General features: G+C 40.3%; 2 protein-coding genes across 2 annotated transcripts; one reads left to right on the forward strand and one right to left on the reverse strand.

The window, feature by feature from the left end:
- Positions 1–7,763: 7,763 nt before the first annotated feature.
- Positions 7,764–10,246, forward strand: si:dkey-1k23.3 (heat shock protein 67B1). Its single transcript, XM_010733006.3, has 4 exons — positions 7,764–8,130; positions 8,515–8,578; positions 8,813–8,933; positions 9,547–10,246. Exons 1-4 carry the CDS (start codon positions 7,764–7,766, stop codon positions 10,063–10,065), a joined length of 1,071 nt encoding a protein of 356 aa, XP_010731308.3. The 3' UTR covers positions 10,066–10,246.
- A 712-nt stretch (positions 10,247–10,958) lies between these two features.
- Positions 10,959–21,966, reverse strand: hspb8 (heat shock protein b8). The gene is made up of 3 exons (XM_010732969.3): positions 21,261–21,966; positions 18,049–18,112; positions 10,959–12,301 (listed from the first exon to the last, which is right to left on the reverse strand). Exons 1-3 carry the CDS (start codon positions 21,685–21,687, stop codon positions 12,127–12,129), a joined length of 666 nt encoding a protein of 221 aa, XP_010731271.1. The 5' UTR covers positions 21,688–21,966; the 3' UTR covers positions 10,959–12,126.
- Positions 21,967–23,708: the final 1,742 nt, after the last annotated feature.

Genomic DNA, 23,708 nt, shown 5'->3' on the forward strand with positions numbered 1-23,708 from the left:
TTTATTTGAGAATCTTTTTCTCAATTATGACTTTAATCAAAGATGTCATCCCTATAATGACAGCAACAGCAATGTGTCTTACACAGACAGTCTTACAGAATACACAGACCTCACTGTCAACTATGTTCATAGAAATAATTTGACATTTTATGTAATTAAATACACTTCTTTTGCTTTCTTGTCAAGAGTTAGATGAGGAGATCAATAAAATTCTCAAGTTCATTAAGTATAGAAATGAAGCCAAGAGGCAATTATCATAGTTTAGTGTAAAAGCTGAAAAGGGGGAAACAGCTTGCCTTGCTCTCTCCAAAGTTCAACAATACACACACCAACACCAACATGCTTTAACTCTGTCCTGGCTACTCCCTCCTAGCTCTAGCTTCATACTCAATAGAGTAGAATCAAGCTTCTCATCCAAAAATAAGCATATTTTCCAAGATGCCTAACTATTACTTTTATTAAAAAAGGTCTGTAGATTATTTGCAGTAACAGGGACATTGTTTCAGAAAAATCTTGCTGTTGTTTTCCTTTTTCTTTTGGAGCAAACAATTAACTTCTACTGTACTGCTGATAAAATGTGTTTTTTGTGTGATATATGTGAGGGATATGAAAGGAGATAATGGTTGTGGCTCATATTTCCATTAAGACATCCATTTTGAAATGTGGTACTGCTGAAAAACAGACCGCTGTCCGATGTTTCCAACTAACGGCCCGGGCTGAAAAACAAACCCTTGGCTGATTAAGTCTAAGAGGTTTGCTCTGGCCACAGAAGCAGTGAGATGTATGAGCTCTCGACATGTGAGCTGACAGAGAATGGGCTGCCATTTGGCCTAAAAGGCATCACAGCCCCAAATCATTACTACTGTATTCACTTGCAGGAATAAACAGCCACAATTCATCTGGGGGTTAGTTTTTCCTGTGAAAATGGCAACCTTTCCCCATAACACCTGTATGAATAATTCAACACTCTGGGCTCTATCAGAGGCTGTCAGAAATGTCAGCCGGTTGGAAGTACCCTTGGCTGCCCCCAGAGGATGTTGTCTCTACACCCTGTGGTGGGGTTAGGGGGTTGCGCACACACACACATGCACACACACAAATGCAGATAAGCACATACACACCCTGGACCAAATGCCACAGCTTTTTCATTGCCAGGACTCCACTGCCTACAGGACACAGAAGCACTGAAAGCTGGGCATACCTGCAGTGAGCAAACAGTTGCAGTTTTCCCTTTTTTATGAGCTATGTTATTGCTAAATGTGACTTTTTCCATACATAGGTGCTCACTGCAGCTCTCATCTGTTTCAAAGGGAAACACATGCCACATGTTTACTGTATATCAACAACGGGATTCATTCTTTCCATATTTGCTAAACACACACAGATGTAACTTTCACCTGGTGTGGCACAGATGCTTCCTCAGGGAAATGATATCTGCTCTTTTTCCAGCCTGGGTACGACACACTGGTAGAAAGTGCATAAAAACAAAGCCATAAAAACAAAAGGAGAAGCAGGTATTATCTATTTGTCTTCTGAGTTGCTCTGGAGCTTCTTCACCCATGAAAGACCGTCACATCCCCATGTGATCTCTGCAGTAGGCAAACCGGGCAGCAGGCCAAGAGTAAAAATTGTGTCTCTAATATGACATTGCTTATGGAAATTACAGATAATCAGGCAATTAATCTTTACATAATTAACTGCATTCAGTAAAAAACCTTCTTATACAAGATAAACTGATGTTTTTTTTTTTTTACAGTATAAATTAGATATCATGGTGTGAGAGGAGTATAAATGTGGGGTTAACGATTAGCAGTCACACCTTGCTTCCTCCTGTGGAATCTGGAGGGTTGCAGTTAATGGATTGGTCGACTATCTTTGGTGGGTCATCTGTAGCTGCCTATGAATAGTTCATCAGAGAGGAGGAAAAGGGACATTGGCTTGGACTGAATATTAATGAGTTTTTTGTATGTTCAGATTTTTCATTTGATTTATTTCGCATTTAAAAAACATACACGTTAAACCCAATGGATAGCAGGATAAACACTTCTCAAGATGGTTTCAAACTGTTAAAAAGAGATTTACAGAATAAAATCTACATTTATCAGTATGAACTCAGCCAAAAGTTAATATCCACATCAAAAAGTTTAAATACAACAACTGACCCAAAAGGTGGTTATCCTGTCATAGCTTAGCAAACCACAGCAGGTCCAGGTTTGGATTTCTCCACATGCTGAATAGTGTGTGATTAAGAGTTTGGAGGGTTGTGTCTTCAATCATTAGCATGTCCTGCTGACCAGCAGTTTAAAGTAGTAACTGAACAACTTCTCTAAAGCTGAGGAGCACATTATAAACTAACTGGGTTAGTTTGTCGGGTTATAGTTTTTTGAAAAGCCTTATTCGTGGATGGTACATCCACTGTGTATTATTGTGTGGGAGCTAGTCCTTGATGCTTTTAAAGTTTAGACTTAGGTCAGTAACTGCTTTTGTGGGAAACTTGCACTGCAGCAACCACAGCCAATGATGCCTGAAACAGTGTTACATTTTCCAGACACATCGATTGACAGAAAGATTGACAGGTGCTGCAACAGTAACCACAGAAGTAAAGGAAGGTCTTGTATTCGAAGCCAGTCTTGTTTTTGCAAAATTACAAATGGCTTACAAAAGTGTCCCTGTATTTGCAAAGTCTACTAGAGTATCGAAAGTATCAGTAAGTTAAATAAAACAGTCTTTGTGCCATTTTGGCTGCTGCACCATCACCGAGAATGCTATTTCGACTTTATTGTAATGTCTACTCAAGAGAGTGTTTCTTCCCTCCTGATAACAGCTGGCAGAACTTTTAATCAAATCTCTTTGCAGATCAATGACGAAAAGCCAAAGGCAAAGATTATCTACCCCAATCAGTCTCCTGTCTACTTCATTTTGTTCAGTCTTCAACACAAGATTCACTTTTTAGCTTAAAAACAAAAACAAACAAATAACCAAACTGAGCTCAGGTCTTCAAGCTGCAACATCCAAAGGACAAGAGAACGTGCCGGAGAGCATGGAAATGCCACAGCCGTCATATTTCACTGAGAGGCTTCTCTCTGAGCAGACCTGCCCCTGCTCCGCCCCACCGTCTCTCTTCATCTTCCTCCTCACCCTCCTTCTCCTCATCATCCCCTTGTCCCCACACGCTTCTGCTGATGGATGAGCTCATTTGCTGCAAATCTCTTTCGAGTCAAACAGGGACACCGTGGCTGCCTTTCTGCTACTTCGGTGGATAGAAAATAGAGGCCTCACGTATGAATACTGTATGTGCACATGAGCACACACAGAAAGCGCATGTTCCAATACATGTAGTGGAAAGCTCATTTTAGAAATGCTCTGTAAAGTGGCCCGTGTATTTCCTTCCACACCGAGGAGTTACACATACACATACATACACGCATACACCACAACAATGTTTTTAGTATTGCATTTGTCTTAACAGCACCACAGAGAGCTGAATCAAAAGCATTGTAAATGCAATAACATAGAGCAGGGAACTGCAGAAGATGAGATTGCCTTGTTTTCCCTCCTTGGTGATTTACAGTCTATACAGGGTTATTCTCACTGTAGTCATAGAGACAATGAATTGGCAACAGGCATGGCTAAAGCAATTCAGCGAATGAATTTCTTCAACCAATAGCATCGTCTTATGTTAGATCGAGGTTCAAGCACCACTCTGCATTATTTCTGACTCATTGCTGACTGCAATAACTTGTAAAATGGCTTTCCGAAAAATATATTTCCATAGACAGGGCACTCCATTCTGATGTGTCAGTTTTGATAGGTACCACGTCTCTCTTTTCGCCGGCTAGCCAGCCTTGCCTTAGCGACTGAGCCAGCCTCACAATAACTATGATGAATGCAGTGTCCACAGGGACAAACCAGCCATTTGACACTTCATCCCCCTTGATGCATTAGCTGCTAATATCCCGTGGATTCGTGGCAGGCTGTTTGAAGCTTCATGATTCGCTGTGACTGGCCTCTGGTGGGTTTTCCCCTGAGCATAGGTGACTGTAATCATCTTACAAATGGCAACGTCTTACTTCAAATGCATTTAGTTGGAAAAGGCTTGCGGGGATCAGACACAGCATCTGTGTTGCTGATTAGGAAAACTGACTCTGCAGAGTCCGTCAGGCCTTCAAAACTATCTCTGAAGATCCTCTCCAACTCAAATTGCACCGAGAGGATGGTTAAAAGAAACTGGGTCATGGGTGTGTTTCCCATCCTTTGACTGCCAGTCCGAAATGTATTTTCATCTGGGCTACAAAATTTGATTTGCGACACACTTGATGTGCTTGAACACAGTGGAGGGTTCGGTGTCTATTCAAAGTAGATGAAGCGACTGGTCTTGGATGGGACCGCTGTGTGAAGCCCAAGGGGGGCAGCTGAGGTTACAAATGAATGAGAGATAGAAGCAGTGCCATGAGATGAAAGGGATCACACACACATACACAGAATGATGTGAAAATATTACTTGAGAAGGGCATTTGCAGTTTAAGGGAGGAAAAGCAGGAGGGTCCATGAAGACTTTCTGATCTTTAGCAGCTGCCAGATGGGATGGGTTGAATCAGAAATCGGAAAAGATAGCAGAGAGAGAGAAAAAAAGATCCTAGTGATGAATAAACTGCCAGCCATCTTTGAAGTTAATCCTGATTCAAGACATCAAAATCATTTGGTGATGATGTGATTACAGGGGGTGGCGAAAGTCATCTGAGATAAGATATTATAAAGTCTCTCTTTCTCCTTCATACACACAGAGACAAACAAAACAAACTGTTTTGTATTTACTGAATTTGACTGCAGTTCATGTAGGGTAATAGCTGAAATACCGTCCCCATGTGGTGTCATCGCATATTCTTTAGGATCATAAGTCTTCAGGGGGTTTCCAGGCCGGCCTGCTGGCTCAGCTACAGCCTTCGACAGGCATGATGACTGTTACCCCATTCTGTTCTGTTTTACTACAACACAACGATGGGAAACCAGTGTTGAATTTCGTTAGTCATGGTAAGTAATGAAGGAGACTAAAGTTGCACAGAAGCACTGACAATATCACTGCAGTGAATAAACAGAGTTAATATGTTAAAGTGTAAAACCACATCCGCAAAGTCCCCAAACTTTCTCCACACAGTTTGGTCCAAGCCTCCGTTTCTCATGGTAATGATAAATGAAGCTCACAAGGAGGTGAAATGTGCACAGACATGGCCAAAAGTATGTGGACACTCCTATATGTCATTGTATATATACAAGAAACCTAAAATCAGCTGACATGCTCCACCATTAAGCTATTGTGATTTGAGGCCCTTGTTTGCTTAGTTTATAATAAATAAAGTTCTTGTTTGGCTTCGAGAGAAGTTGAGAGCCAATTATATGCAGATTGTGAGTCACCACTTTATTATGTGGGGTTTTAACAGGTGGTTAACAGTCTGATAAGTGTATTACAGAGGCACACTATCATGTCAGACCAATATTTATTTATATCGCACAGTAGGTATAGAAAGGTTGTAATGACTTAATTCGTTGCATAATGCCAAATATCTAATGCAGTGTCTACAGACTGTGAGTGGAGACGAGCCCAGTATGTTGTTTTGCCAAAATAAGGCCATAATAGGAAAAACAAAGGGGCAACGAATAACACTAGCAATGCCTCTGTTCTCTTCAAGTGCCTCAGTAAGCCCTGACATAATGACATAAAAAAACAACGTGCACAATCAATCTGTGATTATTTTTTGTCAAAATCACCACTCTGTGTGAAACTGCATGCAATCAATCTAAATTAATAAATCAAGATAATCTTGCAGAATCAATAATAATTTCCCCTCAGTCCATTAATATAGCTTTTCATGCTTCATCTCTTCAGTACCATTTTAAGATCAACCTGGAAAACTCTCAGCCTAATAATAAAAGAGTACACTAATCACCTTGTGACCAATTAGCTATTATACTACAAAGACCATGTTATTAGACAAATACAAAGCTGGAAAAAGTTTAGCTGGATTGACTTGACCCTCTGCCACTAATTAACAAGCAGAGAAGAGGAACCAATGAGTAAAACTGCCTGCTGGTGTTTGGCTGGAAACATCCACGTGCAGAGCTAGCAAGTGTCGAAATGTTACTGCAGCCCACACGTACATTTCTCTAAAATGTGTATCCGTATATGTAAACTGAGATTAGAGGGTAAGGGTTTTTCCCTAATTTTAGCTACAACCAGGTCAAATGTGTGTGTGTTTATGCTGTGGTATCACAAAGGGACAGGGGCTGCTGTATTTCCCTATATTCTCAGTTGCTATGTAACATAAAGGCCAAAATTGCACAGTCAATACGTTTATTTTCAAGTTGAACTACACCTCGCCTGAAAACAAGGTCATACAGCAGCAGATAAGCAAAGACAAAAGGCTGCAGCCCAATCAGACAGTTTCCAGCAGCCAGCAAGAATATAAAGGAAGTTCCATTGTTGTGGAGTTTTTATTTATTTATTGCTATTGCGGATTAGTGTTTGTTCTTTGGAAGTTCTGTGGAAGTATTCAGTGAGTTTCCATGTATCAAGAGGGCTTTGTTTACTGTAAACTGGTGATTAGTGGCATAGCATCTTTTTGCAGCAGGAAAAAACAGATCTGAGAGTTTCTTAAATTGCATTTCCGCCTTTGCCTTCCAAACTAGTTTTGCAGTATAGCATGAACATCTTGGTGCAACGTGGGCATATGTGCTTTTAATGTGAACAGGATAGAAGTCTCTATTGATGGTTGAAACAGAGGAGCCAATTTTTTAGGCAACTCAAACAGCAGCAGCAGCAGCAGCAGCAGCAGCAGCAGCAGAGAATCCCAATTTAACCTCTCACAGCATATCCTACAGACAGATTCGGTGGGTGAGGCATCACACAAAGTGTCAGAAACATCTGTTCAATCTGTTTTGTGCTCCAGTGGACAGTATGCCAAGATCTCAGGGCACACGGCTCTAAAAATGAAACACTGACAAGTCTGTCACACTTGATAAAAGAGGGAACAATAATAATCCTGTTGAAACTGCAGAGCGAAAGAAAAATGGAGTGGAAGTGAGCTTTGTACACTCAATACACACTAATGCCACTGAAACGTTTCAGATAACACAAAAAAATATCATTTTGTGTCCTCAGCCTCTAGTAGAGGTATTTCATGCTTCAGACAACCTGCCAAGCTGCCACAATGTGTGTCCTTTGAGGAGTGAAACACACAAGGAAGAGAGACTATCACTGGCTCATGACAAGACTGAGGAGCCCAGTCACCACTGATAGAATAGAGTTCACTGGGATGTGAGAAGAACAGTCTTCAGGCAACAGATGCAACAGTTCAAACACAAAGTAGCCTCGGCCAACTGTCCGCTATTTGCCATCGTGCCCTTAAAAAGTTATAAATACAACTAATTAGTCTGACGCCTTCTTCAGGCCAGCAAGAGGTAACAGCCTCCTCTCCACACCCATCACCCCATGCCCACCAATACTTCTCATGGGATTGGCATGAGTGCTTAATAAGTGCTAAAACAGACAGGAGCACTATATAAAGCCCTTCTGAGATTTCTCTGTCTCACCACCCTTAGCTTTGGCGAGCCTTTCTTTTATCACTCCCTCACTCATTAAGGAGGTTTTAATTGCTGAAATTTCACTGAGTTAATCTCAGGAGTCCAGAAGTAAAAAAAAAAAAGGCGTGCTATTTTTTATATCTTCTCCCCGGGTTTTTTTTCAGTGTCTTTTCATTTCTTGAAATATGAGTGAACAGGCGAAAACAGAGCCGTCATGTGGTGAGTACGGCAGGGGTACCCCCTGGTTCCCCCTGAGAAAATGGTGGCAGTCTAGCCGGCTTTTCAATCAGGATGTTGGCCTGCCGCCTTTCCTGGAGCCATGGGACCCTCGGTGGATGGATGTGGACCGGCTCCAGAGGAGTTTGGCAGCCTTCTCCTGGCCAGGGTACATACCCGCTCCACTGTTTGTGCCCTACATCTCTGGGTCAATGCATCATCCCAGCCAGAAGATTAGTAAGGAGCAGTTCAAGTGGAGGGTCAGCCTGGACGTGGCTCATTTCTCCCCCTCAGAGATTTCTCTCAGCGTCAGAGACGGATTCCTGGAGGTCAGAGGTACCGAACATTGGCTTACAGTTCTGTTAATTAAACAGCTCTAAAAGTTCACTTTATTTTACATTGCTAATTACTTTTACACACAGGATAGTTTCTACTCCTAATGAAGGAATAATAATCTTATCCATCTAATATTATTATCTCAAAGAGTAACAGAGTTATCTAAATAGACTTCTCTCAGTTCACAGAATAAACCCCTGAAAATGAAACAAGCCTGGAAAGGAAACCGAATGTAACAAAATTAGAAAGCTGCTTAAATAATGTGCTCGGGGAAATCACAGCTCTGTGGCAGAAATTAATTTCTGTGTTGAGTGGTTTCTCTGTGTTGCTTGATTCCTCTGTGTGTCCTCACATTCTTCGACATAAACGGTAATCCATCCCCAGGGAAACACGAGGAGAGGGCAGACGAGCATGGATTTATTGCCAGATGTTTCACAAGAAAATACAGGTATGCAAAGTAAACACTGATATTAACCTACAGACGATGAGATATCCACAGTTTAAGCTATGCTAAACACCACTCAGCAGCAACAAATGCAGCACTTAAGGTCTGTTTTTGACAGTATCCAATCTCTACAATTATCACTGAGCTGAACAATTAGATATTATGCCAGTTTCAGTATTATAAAAAACTGCCACTTATCATGTTGAGACACAGTAAACACCATTCTGTCATTTTCAGGCTCCCAGCTGAGATTGATGCTACCAAAATTGAAACCACACTTTCCGTCGATGGTATCCTGACTGTGGAAGCTCCAGTTCCTGAAACTTCCGTTCCTGCTGCTATCATCATTCCCATAAAGGTGATCACATCTGGGAAGTTTCCTTGCAATTAAGAGAATAGCTTGACATTTTGGTAGATGCGCTTGTTTTCTTACAGAGATTTAGATGAGGAGATCGATACCACTTATGTGTCTGGTAAATGTAAGTATATAGCCCAGTTAGCGTAGCTTAGCATAAAGACTGCAAACGGTGGGAACGGCTAGCCTGGCTCTGTCTGAAGGTAACAAAGCTGCCTCCCAGTACCCGAGAAATAAAAACATATCTCATTTGTTTAATCCATCCAAAGCCCAAAGTGTGACAAGTTGTGGATGATGCTCTTGGCCAAGAAATCCCAGTACCATGCCACTTCTCATTTTTACACTTTGGTTTTTTGCAGTATTTACCAGACAGATTTGACATTGTTATCGGTCTTTTCATCTGACAAAAATTCAAATTTCTCAAAATGTCAAACCTTTCCTCTAAAGATACATTCTGAACAATATCTGCTGATTGTATCCAATTCAATATCCCTCTTGAGATTCTACTTATGAAAAGGTTGCCATAGAAATTTAGCACTGAGGTGTGGCATTAAAGTGGAGCTAGCAAACCTTTAATCATAACTGTTCATGTCATTTCCTTTATGCACAAATGCAGGTGGAGATGGAGGTGACAGAAGAAAAAAAGGAGAAAGAAGAAGCCCCTGATGCAGACCCAGATAGCCGTGGAGCACCAGAGACTGCAGATTTTCCATCTGCAGGGGATGGAGGGGAAGAGTCTCCACTAGAGGTTCATGATGATCAGGCCCAACCTGACAGCACCACAGCTGAGCTTCAGCAGCATGAAGAAAGGAGGGAAGAGGAGACCCATGAGGAGCCAGCTGGAGAGTCCAACCCTTCACTGCCTGCAGATGGCGAAGGTACAGAGAGTCTTCAAGATTCTTCGGAGCACCAAGAGACCATGGAAAGCCAAGAAAGCCCAGATACAGACACGTCCAAACAGCCGGAACATAAAGAACCAGCCGTGGATGAAGAGATCCAAGTAATGGCAGACTCAGGGCAGGCTGCAGAGGAGATCGCCCAGCCCGCGGAGCCAGAGCTGGGCAAGAGTCCACCGAGTGAGGTCCTGAGCCAGGAGCTGGAGGATCCCGACAAGAAGCAAGAACACACAGAGTAGAAACACACATATCTCCAAAATGTTGCACACACCACATACTGACAACAACCTGCATAGCTTGCCTTGCACCAGTTCTCCAGATGCCTTCTAGTCAATAGAAATAATTGCCATATAACCATGCTGTCTTTGGAGCTCCAATAAAGCAATAGCATGTGAAAATGTTAAATATTATGTTGGTGTTACTCCATTTTAAAATGAATTGTGGTCGCTCTATGTATGAATTTTGCAACTGTTTATGAATAAGTGATCACATTCATGACCATCATATTCACAGTTACCTCTAATAATATGAGTGCAAAATTATAAAAGATTAATTATCATGTTGTTTCAGCTAAGAGGTTTTGACATTAATCAGATACTATACGTTTGCACAGCTGTGCATTAGTCACTTCTACATGAGTAACTTGCCCAAGGAGAAGCTGGCATGATTCCAATTATGCTGTCGCCATGGCAGCACAAGTCCACACATCTAATTTAATACTAATAAATACAGATTATGTGAAGCTGGCACATCACACAAAGCGGTGCCTTCACATAGCCAAAACAGCAAAGGCCTTTGTTATTTCCAGTGTGGCTCCAGTGTGAAAACTTTCTAAATTCAAATCGATCATCCCTCTTGATTCCAACACACAGAGAAGATTACAATAGTTTTCATCACAACATGCAATGGAACCGCCCCAATTTTTGCACTTGCATACAAAAGCTCTGGCAGTACTGCCTCCGTGTGTTCGGCCCATTCTGCAGCACACAGCAGTGCCAGTCTCACCCAGCACTAAGCCCTCTGCTAATCTGCTGCCCGGTTCGTTCTGTTAGCCAACAATAACACCACAGGCTCCCCGGATCCCTGGAACCAGGCCCATGAGTGGCACGGTTCTCAATAAAAGACACAGATGTTAGGACGCACCAGGAGATTGGCTGGACATTTTTATTGCATCAGCCAATACAAAGACATCAACAGAGAAGAAGGCAGGAAACAAACGTTTTTGGCATACGTGTCAGTCTGTCCACTCTAACAATCATGCAGCCATCTTTCTGAATGCTCAAATAAAAAAAGAAAAAATGCAAACCATATTTCAAAAACCTGGAACACGTTAGATATAATATTTATAATGAATTGGTACATATGAAAGTATATTTACAATACACTTTGGTAGAATACAGTATTAACTGCACACAATTCACCCTTTAATGAAGCTGCAAAAGGTAGCTTTCGTTTCTTGTCAGTTTACGTGACATTCATTAACTCAAAATGATAAATAACTGTGGAACTGAAGGAAATCAAAGGCACATTTCGCATTGTTTGTTCCATAGACTGTTCCATTAAATGCATGTTAATATAAATACAAATATAAATTTGATCTTGAGAAGTTCACACAGTGTCATATTAACTTACAGGTTTATTGAGAATGCTATGACGTATAATGAATCAGTGGCTCAACAGCTCTTGCATAACCTCAAGATGTACCCATACATAATATTAAAGCTGCACAAGAAAAATGAACACAGTGGAGGCTCCATAAATCGAGCTGTTTGAACATTTGTGATATTCAGTAAAAACAAAATCTATCAAGCCTCACTTTGTCATTATTACAGTCAAGTCACAGCGCTAAGCTTTTGAGTTTCTCAAAGATAAACAACCAACAAACTTTTACTGCTGTTCTGAAGATATTTCTGAATTATTCAAATTCATCTTACCATTTGGATGAAAACAATATCCATCGCCTTCACCATAGGAATATTTAGTTCAAATTATACAAATGAATTAAGACGATGTGTGATTTATGGCAATTGTCTCTGTTTGGTTTAAGAAAATGGAACAAGGGAACAGGTTCAAATTATTCTTATCATACAGCCGACATTTATTTTGTTTAATCAGATGCTTAGCTGGACTCGGTTTTGTTTTGTGCAGCTTTAATAAGGATATCAAACAGGACTCACCTGTTTTCCTTGCATTATTTTACACATTTGTCTAACAACATGAAGCTGAAGGCCACACATTTCATATCAAACTTGTAATCAGTTGTGCAGGATGATTTGTTATGTTGGTAGGAAGTTGGGGGTTTAGACCATAGGGGCCTCTTGGGGCTTGGGTGCCTCCACCTCCAGTACGTCACCACCTTGGGAGCCCTCATTGCTGAAGAGGTAATATGGAGGCGTCTGCCGAGCTTCGATGATAAGGACGCCTTCAGGAGACAAGGAGGCGAAAACGGTCAGAGGGTCCACATCTACCGGGATCCTGATAAAACAGAGAAAAAGATAGGTAAGAAGGAGTTTATGGTTTGAAAGATTTTGTTGTGTGAAGATATAAGTTTAGTAGCAGAAGTTTACTTGGTGGAAAATCTGTAAGCAGCTGTGTGTGTTCAGCATGTTTAAAAGCATGAGTGGGAGTAACAAAATAAGTAGAGCAATGAGGAGAAACAGCCTAGAGAAACAGTTCAGTTTGGAGGTCATGCAAAACTGTGAAACTTTCCTCCATAACAGCTGCTGTAAAACAATGCTAAATCCTGAGATTTTTTATTGACACTTTGTCAATACTCATAAACAGCCTGCAGTCGGATGATTTTAGTGTTGTAAAACAACAACAAACAACTTGGCTCAGGATTTGACTGTTATTAAAATGTTCACCCTGTCCTCCTTGGCTACCACTCACTAAAACTATCTCATACCTAGAAGATGAACTGAAAGTAGGAGGAGTTTTCATTTAAAATCCTGCAGCTCTTTGAGAAAGAAGAGGGAGAGAAAACACATGGATCCAAGTCTGAGGTTAGAAAAAAAAATGAAATCTCACTCCAATTAATGAGAGTGCCTTTCTGCAGACATTTAACACCTGTAAATTTCCATCGGTGTATACTTTCCTAACCTGCTGCTCACATCTGTCATATAGACAATAGCTACATTTTTGTGCCTCTTCGCTTACTTCTCTGACACTTCTCATGCTGAAGATGTTCATTATTACATATTTTCCAGACTACAGTGGGATAATTGGCTCCCAAAACCTGCAGGAAGATACATGTTGATGGAAAATCAGCCAGTGCTGCAGTATGTAAGAGTTTACATCCATAAAACTGTACATACATTTTAGGAATAACTAGATTTGATCATCTTAAAATGTCAAACTAGTTGGCATTTACATATTAGGTTAATCAAGTTTATTTTCCAAATAATACAGTTCTCTTTGGATTGAATGTCCTCCAAAACCTGCTGTGAATGCAAACACAGAGGCAGACTGTTCTTTGTCAGACAGTGTGGCCAAATATGGGTATTGTAGGTTTTCTGTGAGAGCAGCCAAGTGTCTCAGGGAGTTAATATAAACATCAGGCTGCCCTGTTCAGAGGAGGAGAGTGTGGATTTGCCCTCCATTTAATTAGAGAGGACCTTCCACTGGCTTCTCACTCCACTGAGAAATACAAGACAGAAGGGATTGACTTCACCTCACAGAAGCAGACAGACAGAGAGGTAAAGTCAGGTCTATTTGTGTAGCCACACATCACATGCATTGTCTCATTGAGCCTCCACACCTAGCCCCAGTTCACAAAGAAGAAGAAAAAAAACAGGAACACAGGAGGAACACAAGGGAAAAAAGTGGAATTAACCAGAGACCCCTCTCCTCAAATGGCTAGGAATGCAATAGGAGCCATCAGTTTGAAAAAGGCAATTACAAAATAATACAGAGACAACCGTAACAATAATCGAAATACAGTCCAACAGTAGGATTATAGTAAATCCAATTAAATAGAACAAGACCAATATAATATGTCCAAAGAGATAAGTTGCAGGAAATAGGTTGCTGAAAATGTCTTCATATTGTTTAAGGCCCACGGGCGACCAGGTAAGTGTGGGTTTAGGTGTGGATGGGGCAGCTTGGAGGATGTGTGGGGGGAAGGCTAGCATGGAATGGATGGAGGAGGCGAGGTTTTAAGATTTCTCATACAGAATGCTGAATATGTAACGACAACATTGAACAGATTTATTTTTAATGCGGGGTTTTCTAAAAACACAGAATCACAATATTCTATTTTAGGAAAACTCAAATGTAATATGAAAAGATGCAGCAGCTGCTGGATTTATCCTATTTCAATATGAAAAGATGCAGCAGCTGCTGGATTTATCCTATTTCTCTCATTATAGCAACTTTTTGTAAAGCTCCTATAGAGTCACAACACTGAGCTTCATGGCGGCTCTTCAGAAAACCGTGGGCGACGTTACGGATATGACATCCATTCTTTGTACTGTCTGTGTATTTTCATCATAGTTTACCATGTTAGTATGCTAACATTTACTACTAAATAAACTACAGCTAAAGCTGATGTGATATATCCTTAATTTCACAGGTATTTAGGTTGTACGCTTAAGAAACATTATAATTTTGAACTGATGACACGATAGCAGAAAAGCTGTCATCCTGTAGATCACATGAATGTGACCAAATTTCATGGGTATTTATCTGATAGTTGTTGAGACATTTCACTCAAAATCACAAATGAAAACTTGAATGATGAAACGAAACCAAAATCATTAGGATTCACCCTCTGGCGATCATGAATATCTGTACATAATGTTATTAGTTGTTGAGAGTCTGGACCAAAGTGGTGGATTAACTGACTGATTAAGAGCCGTGACAAATGATTAATAATCCACTAGTGAATTTAATACTTTGTCAATATACTGACAAAAAAATAAATTTAAAGGTTGTATTTGAAGTTGGTGTCAGCAAGTATTTTTTTATCAAAACCCCTCCAGCCACACACGGAGGTCTACACATGTCAATATCTACGCAATTGCTGCAAAGCAAAGTCGCGCTTTCTGACAAAGTCAAATCACTCAGTCGCCCCATTACGTGGAACTCTGGCAGAAACCTTATCTGTCCAGCTTGGGGAGTTTATTTACCTCTGGCAAGCACACGTTTATCTCACACATTGATTTTGTACAGCTGCCAAAAACCTGTCTAATATGCTTTCCTGCCACAGAGATACTGAGAGAGAGACAAGACAGTGAGAGCGGACAAGGTGAGTATGTACTCATGGAGTGTGTGTAGTTTGTAAAACATATCACCCATATGCTCCTTCCCACACATCCCAACACAGTGCACTCGAGTCATTCCAGTAGTATCACATGTCTCATGAGAATACAAACAGCGGCAGAACAAAAGTCTCTCAAATAACAAACTCACACTGTAGACTTCCACGTTTAAACAGACAGGAGTTATTGTTTTGTCACTAGGCTATGTGACCTGTGGTTTGAAATCTACCTTTAACCTTCAATCTGACTTAACAACAACATATTTGGTTAATAACTGACATATTTCTCACTTGTTTGAAAGTTTAACAACAAAATCCACCCTTGGACCCTGTTGCACTGGACATCAGCATGTTCTATCAATCATTTCTGTAAATAACTGTTGGTTCTGGTACTTTTTAAGAGCATCTACCTTAATCTCCCACAGCTGGAGGTCATACAAGTCGTGGCAAGTAATATTTACAACACTGAGGTACTTCAAATCTTTATACTCATACTCTCCAACATTTAGAGGAAATATTGCATTTCTTTCTCCACTGTATTGACTGCATTACAAATCATACTGTATGTTTAGATCATAAAGATCTATGTAAAGTAACTAAAGCTCTACTTAAACCAGCTTCACAATTAAAATGCTACTTACATGTCAACGCAGTACTATATTGTTGGCCTAGACATGCTCTATATGGAAAATGTCACAAGATAACTTCTGTAATGATTTGGTGCTATATAAATAAAACTGAATTGAATTTAGAATAATATAATAATAAATCACTCTGAAATGAATCATTATGCATAATGAGGAAGCATTTTGGTGAAAATACTTCCATATCTTCACTTCAGGGCTGTATCTAATGTTTATTTTCATAATAATTAATCTGCCAAGTATTAGTATAATCAATATTGTTGTTTAAACAATGAAATTTCAGAAAATACAAGTATTTAAATGTCAAGGTGACATCTGCAATATGCTGCAATTTTGCACAACTGTGAATTTGTAATGAGACATTTTCTGGATTTTTTTCTTGAAAAAGTACTCAAGTAATTATTCTTGTCACTTTTACTGATCATATATATATATACTGTACTAGGAAGAGTCAGTAGTCCTTTTCAGCATGTGGTGTTTCATTAAAACCTTTCAGGTCATTAGTGGACCACATAAAATGATTATCTTTTTAAGTTTTTTTGATGTGTGATGTGGTGGTTTCTACCAATTTTTAAATCACTTTGTTGCCTTTTTTAAAAACTGTAATACGTGTAAGGTTTGCTGCTATTATTACCATATGAAACAGAATGGAAAAGTAGCAGCGTTTCAATTAAAAGTACATTCTAAGCCATACAAACTAGTAATGTGACATCTCTGCACTATCTCTTGCTTTCATAACTAGAGAGGATTTGGGTATCGAGGTCAGTTATTTATATATGACCCTCTCACCACTTCCAAAACCCCCCTCTCTATATATTCAGCGTGTCAGTGACTTTAGGTTTTGCTAAGCTAAGGAGCACAGCCCTGATCTGGGAGCCTACCAATTAAAACGATTTTGATATGGACAGTGCAGGACTAACACAACTGCTTACTAATTAGCTAACAGGAAATTAGCAGTACTGGAGTGATCCGCCAGCAAGACGGCGATTCGCACCAGCGATTAGCTCTGCTGTTTGAAGTCTTCCCACCACCCAATTAAACGAGCAGAGGCGGAGAGCCGGGCAGGTTGTGGAAACTTCTGTGGCCTGTTTGGCTTGGATGGGTTACAATATGATAAGTCTGCAATATGCAAGACATCTGTGCAGCCCTGTGCTACACACCGACCTCCAACTCCTCTGTGTACTGCCTGCTTCAGTGTACCAGTGTTAGTAAGGGGTGATTTTGTTGGTGGCAACTGTTTGGAGAGAGTTGTTTGTCCACTCAGAGCTGATATGACTCTGGAGCAGGTGTTCAAAACTTTTGGTGTGGACAAAAACAAACATAGTATTGACTTACACACTTCTTACGAAATAAACAGCGAGCACTGATACTTGCAGGATGTTGTCATGCTGTTGAGAAATCATTCTGTCCATCTGTTCGATTTAGTTTGGTGTCCTGCCCTTCTTCCACATTAGCTTCAGATCGGCTTTCCAAAACAATTGCAACTGCATTTTTTTTTTTTCTTTTACCCCTTGATACAAACAGTTAATTTGTTTCATTTGACACTGGCTGCATGTGTATGGTTTGCGAATGGGTGAATTAAAAAGTAATTTCAGATCATGTACTGTACAATTTTACTTCTTAAACCTAGATCCCAAAATACTCAAACTGTGCAGTGTTTCATTTAATTTCATTTCTACACTAATATTCATGTAATATCCCATTTAATCTACCTTAATATGAGTCCTTGTGGGGGTCCACAAACCCTGAGGAAATAAACAACTTTATATTATTTGGCTTCAAAGGCTACCATGTGGAGTTTCTGTCTAGTTGTCATGATATGAGCGATGCTCTACATCTGGATCTTATTTGTGTACAAGGACACACATGCACTCCCACTGTGCGACTGTTTTATATTGAAGTAAATGCACTCAGCACATTTTTGTAGGAGCTCAAGAATACACACAATGTATTTTGGTGAGTAACATTAAATGTAAACAGAGTCTGTTTACTAGAAAACTTAACAAGGCACCTTTACGTCAATAAAAATGGAAATGGTCAGTAGCTTTGTCAGTTTAGTTTTACACTGCCACTGTAAAAATCAACACTGGTACCGTAATATTTACTTTAGCCCACAGCTATTTGAGATCATTTTCAGTTTAACACTTCAGTCATAAAGGGTGGGCAAACAACTCTCCAACATTGGCCATATGTGTTAAAGAATTATATTTCATATGTGTTCATAAGTATGAAAGTTATGAATGACAGTGGGGACAATGACATGTGGGCGCAGAAGGTGTTGTTTCATTGTGACATACACAGTTCACTGGAATGATACTCACTGTATCTTCTTTGTGAAATTCTTTGTCACTATGCCTCCTTCTTCCTGCTTCTCTTCATGTTTTCCTGTTCCAGAGAAAAACATTAGCAAAGAAGTGAGTGAGTCAACTAACCTTAAATAACTTCGAAAGCTCAAATTTGTGCAATAGCTCAGTGACGTCATCAAGCATAAATGAGTGTCCCTATCACCAGTTCAAGAGTATTTATTCATTCATTTAATGTATATGCATATACTAACTCCTCATCAGTGTGAAATGTAAATCAAAAAGGTGTTGACACTGAGATCAGAATACATTTCATTTGGCACACACAGTTTTCCATTGCTCAATCCCAGCAGTGTTTTTTTTTTTTGCTGTGGGACCTCTGGGTGGGTTGCAATAAACGTTGTGAAATGATGAAACACCCTTTTCATTCTCTTTACTTTTAAGAATTTCTCTCCTGACGAAAGACACTGAGGCATGTTGAAGTTGGGGAAAACAACTATGCCTGGAAAGCCCCCTCCCTCTCACCCACCCTCCACCTTCTCCACCAAGCTCTGTCTATGGCTGTTCTATCTCTAGGGCTTGCTAGCAGCTGCTCTGGGGCTGTTAAATATCACTGCCGCCACCAGCAACATAGCCGGCCCCACCCCTCAACTCCCCGTCTGCACTTCAGGCTCGACTATGCGCTACCTTATACCCCCGCAGTGACGTCTCTGCCTGCCTAAAGCACTGGACTCCAACAGAGATCGAGGCTGGAATAAAACTCCAGAGAGAACTGTGCTAAGATCACCGGTGAAGTCATGAGATAATTATTTAGACTTCGTCATGACTTTAGACTTTAAACTGGTCCCCTGATTGCATCTCTGAGACATGTCATGAATAATAGAGGTTTGGTTAGAAAGTAGTCCAACAAGGCACTGCCTCTCCTTGTTTTTATGTCTCTAATGACAGAGATGCCAAATTCCAGATGCTCTGTGTAATACTGGATGTTCTGGGAGGACAACTTATCGTAATAGATAACATACTAAAATTTTGTTTGTGTCTGTACTAGTGTCAAGGACAGGACTGTAGCCATGACTTAAGATGGCTGATGACTTAAGGTCCTGTCAATAAAATATCACAGTCACTAACTGGGTTCTTTCTTTCGAGCTTTACTAATCAACGTTTTTTACATAAACAAAGTATCGAATGTGTCAAAATGTTGCTCTGAACCTACAGAAAATCATCACCAAGTTCCCCTCAGCTTTACAGAGCATTTTAGCATTTATTTTCAATGGCACCAGGCAGCTGTTTTCAGCAAAAAGCTACGATAGGTCCACTCTATGCTATGTGCCCTGCATAAAAACATCAGACAGGCAAAGCTAGCAACTTGCTGGTGAGCTATAGTGTTAATAATACATAATTGATACAAATTTAACATTATAAATGTACAGGGTGCCCAGAAACATGACTACATGTAAACATATGCTGATGTTGTGTTTACAGGAACTGGGGCTGCAAATTAGCTTTAGTTAGATTTCCTATATACACTACATCTGTTGCATTACTTATTCCTATTCAACATCTCTACTGTTCCTGTTAAATGAAGTAAAGATTTTATTCAGCTATTTTTAACCAACTTTCAGTAAGATTCAGCAACATTTTAACTTACTTCAAACGGCAAACATGCTCATTGCAGAACTCAGATGCACAAAGTGACTAATTTGAGTCAGTGACAACGCTGAAGGATGTTTAACATTTGTTCATTCATGTACTGAACACCTCAAACATGCTTGTATCACACTCCCTGTCACACTTTTAGAATGAGGTCAAGTCACTGTGGCAGGCTGGCCCAACATGGCGCTGATTGAATGACCCAACTGGCATACCAACAATGTGTTTATAAAAAACTCTGAGTTGGGGGGCCTGGTGTCCTCTGTGCCCCCTTCAGACCTGGGTATCCCTGGAATTCATCTGTCTTTTGAAGCAGAGACATGAGGAGGCAATTTCTATAACTTCTACCGCTGAGCTAAAACGTGACACCAGTAGATACAAAACCTTGCACAAGCACTGCTGGGTAAAAGTGTGATCCTATTTCCAGAACATTCTCTCGGCTCGAGCGGCTTGTCTTATTGTAAACAGAGACTGTTGTCACGGGCCTTGCCTTGCTTTAAATCTAAATCGAGCTCATGGGTGACTAAGGGAGTGATTCTCCAGGAATCTGAAACAGGTGTCTAAGCTTGAGGATCTGCCTGCCAACGTGCAACTCCCAGTCCCCAAAATCTGTCGAGCTCTTCCACTTCAAGCCTTATTAATGGGGAGACCGTGTTACCACAGAGGGTGCGTTAAATCAGCTGCCAAAGTAAAAGAGCTGACATTTCTTTGCCAGGTTAGAGTGAGGATTCTGAGAGGTGTTGTTTATGCTTTGTTTCATGGAGGTCTTGGTTAATTTGGCTGGACTGCTACTGGCTGCTTTTTGATCACTTCATTTTTTATTAATATATAGATGTCATCTGGCTTGTTAAAATAAAACATATTGAAGGGATAAACAGTGCTGTAGTGACACATTTCAGAAATATTGAGGTCAGTCCAAATCGTGAAATCCGAAGAAAACTAGATTAGGCACCAAAAAAAAAAAAACTGTAAAATGTTCCAATTATTTTGTTAGAATATAATGTAACCGTTAAATTACATTTTCTTTGAGCTTTTACCTCCTTAAATTTAGGTCTAAATGCTGTTTCAAACCCTTTCCTATACAGCCAGAGATACATTTCGAGAAAACAACATTTATTTCATGTGGGCTGACTATTTTTATCTAAAAAGTCATACCTATTTATAAATATTCTGCCTTAAACATGACAGAATGTAAACCCTCAAATTCCCATAGGCAATACTCAGTGCATGACCTCAGTGTCCTAGTTTTTCACAAGCAGATTATACCATATTCTATATTTTCTATTTTTACACCTTAAATTTAACTTATTATTATCATTCTAAGCATGTATTTGACCCAGCAACCCCCAATTTTAAACAGTTTAAATTGGTTCTATGAATTATAAGAGCCATTTCTCATATTAATCTGAACTGATGGTTGTCACAGTGGAAAATTATCAGGTGGGTTCACTTTGACCTCCAGTCATTGATTATAAGCAACCACGGCCGTTTACCAAAAGTGCAAAGTTTTTTCTCCCCAGCTTAATAATACATGTCCTCCTGAAAAAAGTGTAGGCCTCTGCAACATCATCCCAACTCACCTGACACTTCTACAAATCCGTCTCTCGTTTTGACGTTTAATTCCTCTGGTTTGAAGCTGTGGACGTTCACACAAACTTTCCAGGGCTCTCCGCCAGTGGTGATGGGCGAGCTCCGGGAGGAAGGCTCGCCGTACCTGCTGGTGTACAGCGTAGGGCCTCCCGTTGACTGACGCGCGGGGAAACCTGTGCGTAAACTGCTGCTGAAAGGCGAGGTACCGATTCGCGTGCTGAGCCGACCCGGCCGAGCCCAACCGGGCCAGTCCATTGCCAAATCATCAGGGAAGGGTGGCATCCCAAAGTCATCGTCTATAAACCGAGATGCGAGCTGATCCCTGAACGGAGACTGGTCTCTGAACGGTGATTCTCCAAACGGGTCCCTAGGAAACCTCTGCCGGCTTCCCATAGTGTAGAAGTCTCCCTCTGCCATGTCCCGCTGAGTTAAAAACCAGTTAAAGTTCTGCTATCTGTGCCAAACAACCCCGAAACTTTTCTCTCTCTCTGTCTCTCTGTCTTTTTTAAAGGAACTGCTTATTTCTTTGAGTGGTAAAACTTTTATTTTATTTGGATTACGCGCATCACCGTTACGCACCGTTAGTCAACCGCTGATCCAACGACAAACTATTAAATGTACGATGCCTTTCCTAAAATCTTCAAGTAAATCCTCCTGGCTGTGGGTTTTATACTGCGACGATTTCCCAGACGGTGAGTCGACGCAGAACAAGTGTCGGGAAAGTGCTGGGAGGGTCTGGAGAGACCTCGCACTGCAAAAAATATCCATCGAACAACTTGTACAGAGCCTTCAAATCTTTAAAGTAGAGGAAACTGGATAAACTAATAGCTTGCTCTCGTCCACATTATCTTTTACAGTTCTGTATTGGGGTCAAAACTTAGGTCATGACTTAAATTGAGATTAAATAACTGCTAATGTGGATATTTTTTGCAGTGCAGGCGCAACAGCTGACCCAAGACCTCCCCTCCCTTTTACCAAATTAAGTTACTGTCCACATGTCACTCATAGAGTTGGAGCCGTGCTCCTCTTGGTGACTCATTGGCTTTTTAATAGAAAATAACGCAGAGCTTCAGGTCAAACACTGATGTCACAGCACCGATAAAACAAAACAGCTAAGAAATCAACTTTGTAAAGTCTGTGTGTGTGTGTGTGTGTGTGTGTGTGTGTGTGTGTGTGTGTGTGTGTGTGTGTGTGTTTACATCAGAACATAAATCAAGACTGCAGAGGCGTTTTTATTCATAACATGATTTTTATATAGCTTATTCTAAACACGCAGTGAAAGGGAAAGTTGATTTCATGGGGTTATGCCAGGGACGATTCAGTTTCCAGTTGACATTACAATGTGCAGTTCACACTGATAAAATGTGACAGTATGAAAAACATATGCTCATTCAGGTGGAAAACAGGGAGAGTGTGCATAATTTAACACTGAAACACAGGATCACTATTGCTATATGATCTTGTTATTGGGGATTTTTAAAAACAACAAAAGACATCTAGAGTCCATTGATAGATGCCTGACTGGCTTCTTATCCTCTTCCACTAGTCAATGCGTTATTATCCATACCATACATGTTAACATCCAACAAGGCCCAAATCACATTCTGTAAATCAAATAATTACCTTTTGTATAATTTATACAATGCAGATACATATTTACACCACAGTAATTACATATTCAAAATGGTTTTGCACAAGAACTTTACACTATGTAAACTTTACATTATGAGATGGGGACCATTGGTCGCCCGGGTGCCCATCTATAAAGTTTATCAACATGACTGCACAAATATTCCACTGGCACCTAGTCAGTGCTGGTTGACATAAGTCATTATCAGTTTAGGGTTTATGAATGACTTTTGTGCCAAGTTCCTTCATCTTCCAGCATCATATTTCCCTCATTCGTCCAATTTAGTTGACATTCAGGGAAATAGGCTGAGAGTATTGAGTGCATAGAAAGCAGTCTGTCAGGCCTGGAGCAGTTACACAGACAGGATGAGGGATTTGAAATTATCAACTGTCTTAATTATAGGGAGTTTCAAACTTTTGTTGCAGATATAACAGAATTCTAAGTAGCCTTGAAAATAATTACAATGGAATAGTTTGACATTTTGGAAAAATATGCTTCCAAGAGTCAGACATGAAGATTGACGCCATTCTCATGTCTGTATGATAAATATGAGATTATAATCAGCAGGGAGGTGGCTTATCTTAACATAACGGCTGGAAACAAGAGGAAACAGCTAGCTTGGTTCTGTTAAAAGGTAAAAAAAAAAATCCAGTTACCAGTCCAAAACTCACATATAAACATGTTAAATCATATTAATCTGTGCAAAAACCAAAATGTAGGAACAAAAAGTTCCCCATAACACCTACTGGATTCTGTTTCTTGACTGAATGCAGTGAGGTTTCCAGCCAAACATTGGAGATTTTAAGAT

This window comes from Larimichthys crocea, chromosome III, assembly GCF_000972845.2.
Source record: "Larimichthys crocea isolate SSNF chromosome III, L_crocea_2.0, whole genome shotgun sequence".
In the NCBI taxonomy this organism is placed as follows: Eukaryota; Metazoa; Chordata; class Actinopteri; family Sciaenidae; genus Larimichthys; species Larimichthys crocea.

Coding starts and splice junctions, on each gene's coding strand:
- si:dkey-1k23.3 (XM_010733006.3), top strand. CDS start 7,764: ATGAGTGAACAGGCGAAAACAGAGCCGTCATGTGGTGAGTACGGCAGG. Junction 8,131..8,514: donor CGGATTCCTGGAGGTCAGAG/GTACCGAACATT, acceptor ATCCATCCCCAG/GGAAACACGAGGAGAGGGCA. Junction 8,934..9,546: donor CTATCATCATTCCCATAAAG/GTGATCACATCT, acceptor GCACAAATGCAG/GTGGAGATGGAGGTGACAGA.
- hspb8 (XM_010732969.3), bottom strand. CDS start 21,687: ATGGCAGAGGGAGACTTCTACACTATGGGAAGCCGGCAGAGGTTTCCT. Junction 18,113..21,260: donor CGGATTTGTAGAAGTGTCAG/GTGAGTTGGGAT, acceptor TCTCTGGAACAG/GAAAACATGAAGAGAAGCAG. Junction 12,302..18,048: donor AATTTCACAAAGAAGATACA/GTGAGTATCATT, acceptor CTGTTTTATCAG/GATCCCGGTAGATGTGGACC.